Source organism: Mustelus asterias, chromosome 19, assembly GCF_964213995.1.
Source record: "Mustelus asterias chromosome 19, sMusAst1.hap1.1, whole genome shotgun sequence".
NCBI classification, from domain to species: Eukaryota; Metazoa; Chordata; class Chondrichthyes; order Carcharhiniformes; family Triakidae; genus Mustelus; species Mustelus asterias.
Window position 1 is genome coordinate 59252493 of NC_135819.1, and position 12685 is coordinate 59265177.

The window sequence follows — 12685 nt, forward strand, 5'->3', positions numbered from 1 at the left end:
CATCATTGGTCCAGAGCTTATGGACAGTGGCTAACATTCTTACGGATGATAGAGAACCAGTGTAGGAAGAGAATCCAAATGCCCAGGGACATGGTCACTCGCCTTTGCCAGGTTATTCAAGAGTTGGTGCCACATGGACCTGGAGGCCACCCACTGCTTGTCACCCTGAAGGCCAGAGCCATCCCAAATTTCTCTGCCAGTGGCTCCTATCAGGGTTCCACCAGTGACTCTTGTGGCATCTCTCAGATCTTTGCACATTAGTACATTAGGGAGGTCATGGATGTGCTCTTTGACGGTGCATCACTACATGAATTTTGACTAGGACCAGGCTAGCCAGGAGGCCTGTGGAGTTTGCCCAGATAGTTGGCTTTCCACAGGTGCAAGGAGCCATTGATTGTACACACATGGGCCTCTGTTCCCCATGGCATCAAGGTCTCCCCTTCATTAACTGTTCAGGCTTCCAACTCCCTAAATGTCCAGATTGTCTGCGACCATCCCAAGCGCATTCTGCAGGTGTGTGCTAGGTTCCAGGTGAGCATACACAAGCTACATCTTTGGCCGCTCTCAGATACCAGAGGCATTTGAGGGAGCACATTGGCTACAAGGTTGGCTCCTTGGGGACAAGAGATGCCTCCTCACAATATGGTTGATGACACCTGTGCGGAGGCTACAGAGTGTAGCAGAGACCCGTTACAATGAAGCTCATGCTGCTACTCATGCTTTAGTTGAGTAGATGATCGGCATCTTGAGGATATAGTTCTGGTGCCTGGACCGGTCAGGTAATGTCCTTTGATGTAACCCCCTGAGAGCTTAGTATATCATTGTAGTGTGCTGCTCTTTCCACAAACTGGCACTGCAACAAGGCATGGAGCTTTCAGAGGGGGAGATGGATGGGTGACACATCTCCTATGATGAGAAAAACATTAAGGAGGGGGGACCCCTGGAGGAGGCAGAGGAAGATTGTCAGGCAATGATGATGGCCTGAATGGGGAAGAGATCTTGGTACACCCTGATAGCCTTCCCACTTCATGAGTGACCAGGTCAATGGTGGGCACTGAAAGTCTATCATGGGAGATGGCCCTTTCTGATTGGTTGGTAGCTGTGTGACCCCAACTCTGATGTTGCTCCTGGCATGGGAAGGGTGAGGTTGCTTGTGGTCCTTATCATGCATGAAGATGATCGTGACTTGCAGTGAGGACAAAGCATTGGTCCTCAAAGAGTGACTGCAAATGTCTGTCTCCTGTCTGGCTGAAGGCAGCTTGTGAACTCCCAGTGAACAGGGTAATATCAGGGTGATGATGCGTGGACAGTCATCTCTCCTGAAGTAGGCAACTCCTTATTCAGGGGTGCCTCTGAGGATCTGTGTCACTGTTGCCAGAGGAACAGCTCTCACAGGGGTCTAGCTGCTGGGTTCCTTATGCTGAGATCAGATTTCCCCAAACGACTGGGTTGAGTAATGGAGTTGACCATTGAGGTAGGGGGGCTCCTTGTGGCTAAGGTGATAGTGGCATGACTGTTTTCCTGTCAGTGTGAGGGCATGCCAACCAGTAGACTGACATTGTTGCAGGCGTGAGATGGAGGTCAGCACCCAGCCTTTAAATGTTTGATGCACATCACTGTTCATGTGGCAGGTTGTGGAGCAATGGAATGAGAGCAGGGAAACAGTAAAAGGGTGCAAGAACTTGGATTTAATATATTATAGAAAAGTTCACATTCTAATATAAGTTGTGTGCAAGTGGATAACAACACCGTTGGCCACACTGTGCAACTATAACTTCTTTACCCTGCAGCTATGTCTTGACATATCCCCAGGATCCACAGCTGAGGTGGAGGCGTCTGCGGTCTGCCATACCCTGTTGGCTAAGATGACCTTGGTGGCCTTCCTTTGGAGGGCCAGCCTGCTTTTGGGCAGCACGCATGTGGTGGTGCAACCTTCCTTGATGAGTGGGCCTGGAGCTATGTGTGCCACAAGAAAAGGGGAGTCAGCTGGACTGGACATCCCCAGGGTCTTCTGAGCGGAAGATCCCGGGTTATGCACCAACTGATCCTGCTCCCTATAGGTGCTCAGGGACACCTGGGTTCCTCCTTGAGATAGAAGGGCAGCTGGAGTGAGCTCTGGTACTGGCACTCATGAATGCTCGCAAGTGCCTGAACCCTGGAGTTCATGGTCTAAACCATAAAGTTAACATCCGCCACCATGGAGTGAACATCCTGCACCAAGGTCTCCACTGCGGCCCCCTTGCAATGTTGGCTTGGTTGCCTCAGAATGATGGCATGATTTCCTCAGGCAGAAAACGATGGGACTCCTCCAGTGGACATCTCTTCCTAATGTTCCTGACTTTGCTTTTATAGCTCCAGCAGCCGAGGGACAACTAGATCCAAGGGCATATCATCTGACTGGAGCTCTGCAGAGTCCTGGGCTCCAGAAGTCCTCTGAGTGCCAGATCTGTGGGATGTCCCTGTCTCCACCTGCGAACATCAGAAGTGAGATGCTGACCAGTGAGCAACTCAGAAGCCTGTCCACTACTAACTTCCACTGAGGTGTGAGTCTCAGTGTTGGTGAAGGGTGCGGGTGACAGCTGTGAGCCTCTTCAATGGGAACGTTTGAGAATTTGTCAGAGCTCCCCAGGCTGGTCCAAGGTCACACCTGTGGATGGACAAGGCTGCCCAACTGATTTTCCTGTGAGGGAAGGGAGATGGCATTAGTGCATGGCAAGGCATAAAGATAGAAGAGAGATAACTCACTTAAAGCTGAATGATTGTGCAGTGGGTCCTCACTTTTTTCTCTTGCACCCACCTTGCTCTCAGCACAGGAGCAGTCTTCTTTCAGTCCGGAAAGCTCATGGACTCTCTCTTCGAATGGCGAGAGGATTTGAGTTTGGACATGCACCTGCCTGCCAATCTAAGCTCTCATTTTTTTATTGTGAGACAGCTTGTTTTGCAAGGAAGCAGATGGGGAGAGTGTGAACAGGACCTTTGCCAGTTTAGATGATAAGGATGCATGGCATGTGTATTTGGTGAGTGGGCGCTGGGATGTAATGAGGAGAGGAGCTGCAGGGCACATGACAGGACGTGTGGGAGGGCAAGTTCTGGGACCCCATGAGGTGAAGTGAAGGAGTTCCCATTGGATGTGTGATGGGTGTGCGAGCAGATGAGTGTTGCCAAATAAGAAAAATGACCCAGTTCCAGGGAGCAAGTCATTCATCTTCTTCCTGCACTGGAGTGCAGCATAAAACTCATGCAAAATTTTATTTTTCAAAGTGCCTAAAAATGCAGTGGACAAGTTGCCAGCACCACTGGTGAGCTACTCGCTGTTTTTCTTGCCCAAAATGACACTTAGTCAAAAAATGAGAAAATTTTGCCCCAAGACTCTAGCACACAGGTGAGCAGAATTCCATTCCACAGATATTTTGGTTACTCATGGTGAATGAATTGATGAATAGCTGCATCAATTGTTAACACATGATTCTCCTTCACTGATGGGATGGCAGATTTGATGCAGCTGTGCCCCATTCACTATAGCCTTCGCTCTCCAAACCTCTACTGCTACCTTCCACTATTTAGCTTTTCATACTTTGACATGAGGCAATTGAGTTGTGCCTTTCCCTTTCAAAGCACAAAATTAGAAATCTGGTTTGCTGTTGCTTCCTGCGCAATGGGGGTCTGTGTCCTGTGTAACTGACCTGGACCCAGTCCACTGCAGCAACACCACAAATGAGTATGGGGCCCAAGAAGGAGTCCCGGCCCAGCTTAGTGGTCCTCCCACATTTTATCATACCCCTCCTAGATATAACTGATCTTCCTTTCGAATTTGGAAAATGCCATTTTACCTGTGTGTCAAGATGGTGGTACTACACTTGTATTACAAAACGGAATTCAACCCTCCCCCCTCACTATCCATATGCCTCCGATTTACCTGGAGCCTCACAATGTGCAAGTTGTGATGCTACCTGTTATTCTCCAGCCTCTCCCTAATATTGGATCCTGTTGTTTTGGTGATGGACATTGCCACACTCCCCCTGAGCCCATCACCTGCAAGGTGCTCATGCCACATATGGAGCTGTACGCACCTCATTTGAACCACCATTTACAGGGGTTTCCCACCCTCATGAGAGCTACACATACCACCACCTCCTCCCCCCAACCCCCACCCCAGTTTGTGTTCATCATACCCCTGCAGCCCAGTACCGAACTTAACACATCCAAGGACATCAACTGTAGGACAATCCTGCACACCACCTGTACATTTTTTCTTTGAAGCACACAGACTTTAAGATATTGTGCCTTTAAGAAACGCTTTTTGTGCAGGATCTATTTTAACAGCCTGTTCTAATCTGTGTCACTTGGACTGTAACTGGCAGCCTGTGTTGTTACTGCAGCAGCATGATTGCTTTAATCTGGACTATTATGGTTGTTGTTTTTAGTGTTCCCCTTGGGCTTTGCAGAGTAGGTCTCGATTAGGGTGATTGACAGGTATGATCATATGACTCGGTGCAGCTAGACTTACACAGAGAAGTCAAGCTCAGTTGCTGTTTGAAAGCTGCAGAGAGAGGTAGCCCTTTCTTTTTGATGTCTGGAGACTAGGATCTGCCAGGGAGTAGGTTTATTTCCCTGATGTTCTGCTCTTTGAGGACATATCTTTCTGAGATTTTGCTGTATGAGAGTCAGAAGACAGCGTTTGTTTGGATATCTGTGCAGAGGTGTTAAAAGGCTGGAAATCTAACACCCGCAAACGTATATTTGGTTTTGGTGCTAGTTCTGAAGAAGGAGTTTATGTATATGGGGGGGATACTGCTAAGTTGGAACAATAGAGATTGATAGCTATTAAGAATTATAATTTGTCATATTTATATTAACTGGTAAAAGTTATGTTAATTCTTTTTGTTATATTTTAATTGTGTTCTTAAATAAAGGTTGTTTTGATAAAAACTTCCTAATGGGCCAACTGCATCATACCTGGAGCAAAACACCTGATGCCTACCCGAATGCCAAAATCAAAAGTAAAAGTCAGGGTCCAGACTAATTTCATAATATGCCTTGGAGTTTCTGATCTGGTCCCTAACAAATTGCATGCTCTTTGTGGGATTAAAATCTATATTCTTTGTCTGGTTTAGGATTATTGGAGTCCCGCCAGTGAGCGATGAGTATTGGTGTTTTCTTTCCAGGTGTTGTGTTCAATTGGTTAGAAAAAGGAGTGCCTTATGGAATAATGGCTTTTTCAGGGCTGAAAGTTTCCTGGATGTGGAAGAAGTCACTTGGGGTGGTTCACAAAAGGTGGTTAAAGCAAAGCTTTTGGAATTGGTAAACAAGCTGCAGTTGACATTACCTGAAGGGGCAAGGAAGGTGAAGGTAATTGCATTTGAAATTGACAGCAACACAGTCGGTATCATTGAAAATGGTTAAAATTCAATTACAAATGAAACAGTTTGAATTAGAGTCAAAAGAATGAGAGAGACAGTAACAAAAGCAAATGAGAGGGATGCAATTGCAGCAGACCAAAGAGCAAAATAATTGGAACTGCGTGAATTACAGGCAATGGAAAAAGAGAAAGAATAGCCCTGACAGAACAAAAAGCAAAATAAAGAAAGACAAAAGGAGAGTTATAGAGTCATAGAGATATACAGCACGGAAACAGGCCCTTCGGCCCAACTCATCCGTGCTAACCAGGTTTCCTAAACTGAACTAGTCCCATTTGCCTGCATTTGGCCCATATCCCTCTAAACCTTTCCCATCCATGTACCTGTCCAAATGTCCTTTAAATGTTGTAATTGTACCCATCTCTACCACCTCCTCTGGCAACGCATTCCATATTCACATCACCCTCTGTGTGAAAAAGTTGCCCCTCAGGTCCCTTTTAAATCTTTCCCCTCTCACCTTAAACCTATGCCCTCTAATTTTGGACTCCCCTACCCTGGGGAAGAAGATCTTGGCTATTCACCTTATCCATGCCTCTCATGATTTTATAAACCTCTATAAGATCATCCTCCTATGCTCCAGGGGAAAAAAAGTCCCAGCCTATCCAGCCTCCCCTTATAATTCAAACCTTCCAGTCCCCGGTAACATCCTTGTCAATGTTTTTTGCACCCTTTCCAGTTTAATAACGTCCTTCCTATAGTAGGATGACCAGAATTGCATGCAGTACTCCAAATGTGGCCTTACCAACGTCTTGTACAGTTTTAGAGTCATAGAGGTTTACAGCATGGAAACAGGCCCTTTGGCCCAACTTGTCCATGCCGTCTTTTTTTTTAACCACTAAGCTAGTCCCAGTTGTCCATGTTTGGCCCACATCCCTCTATGCCCATCTTACCCATGTAAATGTCTAAATGCTTTTTAAAAGATAAAATTGTACTCGCCTCGACTACTACCTCTGGCAGCTTGTTCCAGACAGTCACCACCCACTGTGTGAAAACATTGTCCCACTGGACCCTTTAGTATCTCTCCTCTCTCACCTTAAGCCTATGCCCTCTAGTTTTAGATTCCCTTATCTTTGGGAAAAGATGTTGACTATCTACATTATCTATGCCACTTATTATTTTATAGATCTCTACATAACATTGCTTTATAGACTGTAACATAGCGTTCCAACTCATGTACTCAATGCTCTGACCGATGAAGACAAATGTGCCAAACCACCCCCCCCCCCCCCCCCATCCTCGTCTACCTGTGATGCCACTTTCAAGGACCTATGTACCTGCACCCCTAGGTCTCTCTGTTCAATGGCTCTACCATTAACTGTGTAAATCCTGCCCTGATTTGTCTTATCAAAATGCAACACGTCGCATTTATCTGAATTAAACTCCATCTGCCATACCTCGGCCCACTGGCCCAGTTGATCAAAATCCCGTTGTAGTCTTAGATAACCTTCTTCACTGTCCACTACACCACCAATTTTGGTGTCATCTGCAAACTTATTAGCCATGCTTCCTATATTCTCATCCAAATTGTTTACATAAATGACGAACAACAAAGGTAGTTTGATAGTGGAGTGAACTGAGAGGGGAGTTACTCTGGTGGAGTAGATGAGATCATTCATCTACTTCCTTTACCGCATGGCGCTTCATGGATGGGTGGCAGCCCTGCTGACCTTCTGGGCAATCCCTGGGGAAGAGTGCATGCTGGTTGGCCCAGACTCCTGAATAAGGGCTTCAAAGGCCCTGGCAGTGAAAGCTGGTGCTGCATTCTTCCTGAGAAAGCTAGCCTTTTGCCTCTAGGATGTTGACATCCTGCACATTCTGGTGAGGACATGTGGGCCAGAGAAATGATACGTGCGTTGTACCATTGTTTAAATATGGTGCCAAGACCTTCAAATCTGCCAGCTGATGGCAGGTGGATGAATCAACTGCTGTCCCGCCAAGAGATTCAGAGGGGTGCAGGAGGTGCCCGTACATCATTAATGAGTTTCCAAGCACAGAATCTGGTGCGGATTCCTGCCATTCTGGCCAGCAGAAAAGAGCTGCCCACCATCGCATTTAGTCTGAAAAATAGAGAATTCCGCTCACAAGGAACCTGAATAGAAGATTATAAACAAAAATAAATCCTTGGCTGTGAGGAAAGGGGAGCATAATAATGCTAACTTGATGGGTCAAATGGTTTTTTTGAGCTATATTGCATGATTCTATGCCCTTGAGTCAAGAAAGTTGCAATGCTGAATTAGTGTTATATCAGCCAATTATATGTAAAATCCACCCAAGGGTATTCTGAGTCAGTATTTTGCTACAATGGTTAAGTTTCAAACTCACCATGTCATCCACCCACCCAAATTTCACCTCGTGTTTACACCAGGAGCAATGACTGGACTGTAAGCACGGTATACTTTGCTTTAAACTCTATATGATGTTGTTAAAAGTGACATAGAGGAAATGCACAAAGAGCAGGAGTCAGAAGAGCCTGATCTTTGAGAGGGAACAAAGAAGGGATAGAAAGCGAGTGGAGATTACAGAGATCATTTCTACACTGGGAAAGTAATAAAGTTGTTTATTGCAGCAAAGATTGCATCAGTTACCCAATTCATACAGTTATGAATAAAGATTTATTTATTTGACAGATGGTCCGATACAGCAATCTGGAAGAATCCTGTTTCATTGAAGCTAATGCCATAATGACTTGCACAATCAATGGAAAAGCTGCCCTAGTCAAGGATAAGCTACAATTTCCTTCAATTAAACATTGTTATCGGTGCCTCACCTCATAAACTGTATTCCTTTGCCACTTATCCACACACTCCCTGGCCACTCACTTGCTGTACCATATAAAACCTCAGCATCCTGTTCAACCCAAAACTGAGCTTTAAAATCCACATCCTGCCCATCACCAAGACTTCTTACCGTCATTTCTGTGTTTGCTACCTCTAATCTTACCTCAGTTTGTGTTGCTGCTAGCATCTTGAGGAAGGTAGCAAGAGTCAAGAAACTTCCTGACCATGCGTGCCCACCTCGAAAGTAAGAGCCCATACAATGCAGTCAACCTGGGAAAGAGTTTGGAGGTAGTCATATTGGCTGTCAGGTGCTGAGGTAAGACATTTTAAAGGCCTATCCCAGTGCTTTGAGACTTTGTGGAATCAGTCCAATCAGCCATTCCCCACAAACTCCATTCTCCATCCATGCTATCTTATGCCCCCCACTCACCCCACATGGTCCCTCATGCCAAGCAATGGCATTCAATGGCCATTCACCCACTATACATTGTATAGAACAAATGAACCTCATAGTGACAATAGGATATGCAAAAAAAGACATTCATTTCTAACTACCCACTTGTTAAAATTCATTTTTACTACATTAAACGTATCAATCATCCAGATCCTTTAAATAATAAATATTGAAACTGCAAGCACTTAAAATATCTTTACCTTGTCTAAATAAACACTGTATAATTGACAGAAGAATTTAGAGATTAAGAGCTGTCAATCAAGCAATGTTTGCCTCAGGTGTTTTAGTACTCTACTAGATATCTAGGCTCTCAGACAAGCCTTATTATGTACTTTTGGCTTTACACATCCCATTGTCACCATAGAGTTCATTGGTTCTATACAATGTATAGTGGGTAAATGGCCATTGAAGTGCCATAGATTGGCATAGGAAGTATGAGGGGTAATAGGAGGTTAGAGGGGAAGGTATACCTTGGCATGGAGAGGCATGTGAAGGAGCTTTAGGACATACCTTTCAAAAGATTCCCTCATGAAGATATGGTCACAACACCTTTAATGCGCCATGAACTACAAACACTTTGAAAAGTTGGACTGATTCCACAAAAATTGCAGAAGGGACATGCCTACCCCACAATGAAGCTGGCCAGGTCAAGAGTGCAAGGTGCAGGCTCATGACCCGAACTAGCCTGCACCATTAAATGGCAGTCCTGAAAATCACAAACCCTGGGAATGGGGTCAGGAATCCAGGAATCAGGGCCCAGCTGCCTTTTTCACCCCTCCACAGAGTGTCTCCAACTCCATAAAAATTCAGCCTAATAACTCTGGGGTGCTCCTGTGGATACTTTTCTCCTTGCCTTGTCCTCCCACATGTTGGTCTTCAGGGAGGCACCTGAACATCAAAGGACAATCATACATGCACACACACGTATAATATAATACAATTTCTAATTTTAAAAACCATGTATTCATCAGCTGAAGCGACGGATAGCCCAAAAGTCTGTAGGGTTTTACAGGTACATAGGGGAGGGTATACCTGCCAAATATGATAAACCCAGCGACTTCCAGTTCCAAAGATGGAGTCTAACTGAGACTGTGTAGACAAGGGTTCAAATCCTGCATCCTCTGATTCAAAGGCTACCACCATACAGAAGCACTCACTCATGGAAATGCTTGTTACAAATTTGGTGTCATAAGCTCATGTCATAAGCTAATAATTCTTAATATATCTGCTTTTGTTGCTTCTGTTAACTTTTTTGAACCTGTTGGTTCAGTCAATTATTGCTACATGTCTAAAGGTGGTGTGTGTAACATATCCAAAGTTTCTGACAGTAATATCCTGAAAGTTATGCAAAAACACCCCAGCAATTCAAATTATGAAAGGGAGAATTAAGGAAATGGCAGGGGGAGAGTAAATCTATAGCTACACTGCAGTTTCCATATGGTGAAATTCACATTCTCTCTTTCTACCTCACAATTTATTAATACACCATTTAATTCAGCAAACAGAGCAAGAAAATAGCATTGTTATATCATGTCTGCGATCAGCCCAAGTAGGATTTGTAAAACATATCTTGTTTATTCTAGTTCACAAAATTCTAATCAGCAGATGAGTTCTTGGCAGATGTTTTAGGGGTCAAGAAGCTTATTTCCTGGCTGTTCTTGCTGTGATAAGTGAATTCTAATTGGCTACTTTGAATTCCTGAGAGATTTCCATTACACTGCTAATCAGAAACTATAGACCTTATTGTGTAGTTTTTGTGAGAATTGTAATAGACAAAACCAGGAAACTGACTTCCTTGGTTTCTTGAGGTAGAAAAGTGGAGTGCACATTGTAAAACATCATTCAGCCCTTCCCTTTAGTATGAATATATGTTATTAGTATGTTGCAAAGAGATGGAGATTGGTTTTGGGAGAATTATATTATTCGTCCAAGCACATTTTCAGATTCATTTTTTCCTGCCTAGACAATTGTAGGGCAAAATATTATGCACACCATTTACTGAGATACATAAAGTGAGAACAAAGTAAACGTTACTTGATAGATCTAAGATTTAAAACCAAATATCATTCCATCAAAAAAAAACATACAATTTCAGAACTTTCAGAATGTAGCCAAGTAACAATCACAATCCGTCAAAGCGGTGGGGCAGGACCTTTTACTTTGTTGTGTGCAGAGTCACGGAAAGGGAGAATACAACTATTTTTCACAAGCCAAAATAACTTAAACTGGATATTAATTCTTATGGCGTCAACATCTCAGTATAAATTTTGTTTTAGTACCTAATGGTAACCTTTACTCTTGGTCCCTTCAGCGAATAAAGCATCAAGAACAGGTTATTTAATTTTAATATTGCAGTGGGTACCTACTTGATGGAGTCTGGCAGGGGTAAGGCATGTGGCGAACTAAATTAAACTTTGGCAAGTATGTTTTTGGGGGTTCAGGTTACGATTGGCCCTGGGTCCAAATGTGTATAATTTGCACCTCTGCAGTTGTTGGTCCACTTCCTAGGCACACTAGCTGCTGTTATTCTTCCAAGCTTCTAGGGATGAGGAAATTTCTGGCTGGGGAATCCCACACCTGACATCGGAAACCTAGTTTGGGGTAGATCAAGTCTCGTCCATAAACCCCACTCCTCAGAAAAAACTGGAATCCTCTGTGTCCGTTTTCTTGGTGGGAGTGTGCTGAAGCGGCACAGATTTTCAACTCCTAAAGCTGCAAACAACCATCACTAACAGAGGTAGAATAAAATTGGATATATAGCTTTAACAACCAGACTGGAGTTTTTGTCCGGGGAATTAGATATTCTGGCCTAAAAACTACCTGGAATTCTGCCAAAAGCCTGAGGAAACATTTTTTTAGGCAGCTGGGATTCTGTAACTCCACACCAGTTCCATTCCCCTCCCCCTTCCTCCATTACTCAGTCTGCTGCCCCGCTCTTGGATTGTAAAGCACACGGCTTCTACTAACAGCAAAACGTTCTGTAGACCAACCTGAGTACAACCTGAAATGTCCAGGTAGACGAGCTTGTGGCACCCCTTTCCAGTAGCAAGGTAATTCAAACCTTTATTTGTGAATTTCTTTGAGTAAGCTAAGCTCAAAAACTGTAGATTCAATCCGAACCTGGAAAGAAAGTAGATGCATTTCAGTGACATCACAATTAAGGCATAAAATAGGAAAGCTATTATGGACATCTACCATGCAAAGTTTACTTGCTGTAATTTTAAAGTTATAGCTTTTGGCAGCATTAAATCAGAAACAGAACACTTTTGAGTAATGTAACAGCCATGTATGAAGAATGAAACATGCGTTTAAATCTCCATGGCAAGTCTTTTGACTTTGAGTTTTTTCAGCATTTTCTGTTTTTGGTCCTTTGACATTGTTCATTTAAACTTTTCAAATAAACAGCTATTCAGTAGATTTACAAATCAGCTTTTTTAGTTTTAGATGGGAAGAACAAAGGCTAAAATAAAAATGTAAATTTTACATTTTATTGCACTTATAAAGCTACAAAACGTGACATAAAATCAGTTTCAGTGTCACGTTTTCTGTCTTGTAATGACTACACTATTGTAGTCTTACATTTGTTTTTAATTAACCCAAGCAAAGAGCTTGTGCATCCGGAACAGAGTTAGTCTGGTAACTATCGTACCTAATGACATTCAGTGTTATTTATAGAATGTTTCTTTCCCACTCCCTGCCAGGAAAGCCTTCAATATAGAATATTGAAAATAATTCAAGTTCCATGGCATTTATTAATATTAAATTTACCTGTATTTGTTTTTAGTTAATCCAAACAGAGAGCTTGTACTACTAGAACTATTGAGCTTTTGGCATCCAGTGTTTTATTCAACATTGATGTAACTGTTTTGCAAGACAAAGCTATCAATATGGTAAATTTTAAGTTCTTTTCACTATGCATATTAACTACCCAATCTGGCATACTTCAGTATTGTAAGCATGAGCTGTTATTCGCAATGTTAAAGTACTACTTTTAAAATTAGAGGTAGAAGTTCAGATATTCTCAATTGCCATTTGTA

At 43.3% G+C, this 12685-nt stretch overlaps 1 protein-coding gene across 1 annotated transcript in view; it reads right to left on the bottom strand.

Annotated features, from left to right (window-relative positions):
- The window catches only part of fbxl13 (F-box and leucine-rich repeat protein 13), a 134237-nt gene that overhangs the window by 113927 nt on the left and 7625 nt on the right, over positions 1-12685 (bottom strand). Inside the window, exon 4 of the mRNA XM_078234620.1 lies at positions 11639-11768. Within this exon, the coding sequence (XP_078090746.1) occupies positions 11639-11768 (130 nt within the window). The remainder of the gene's footprint in view (positions 1-11638; positions 11769-12685) is intronic.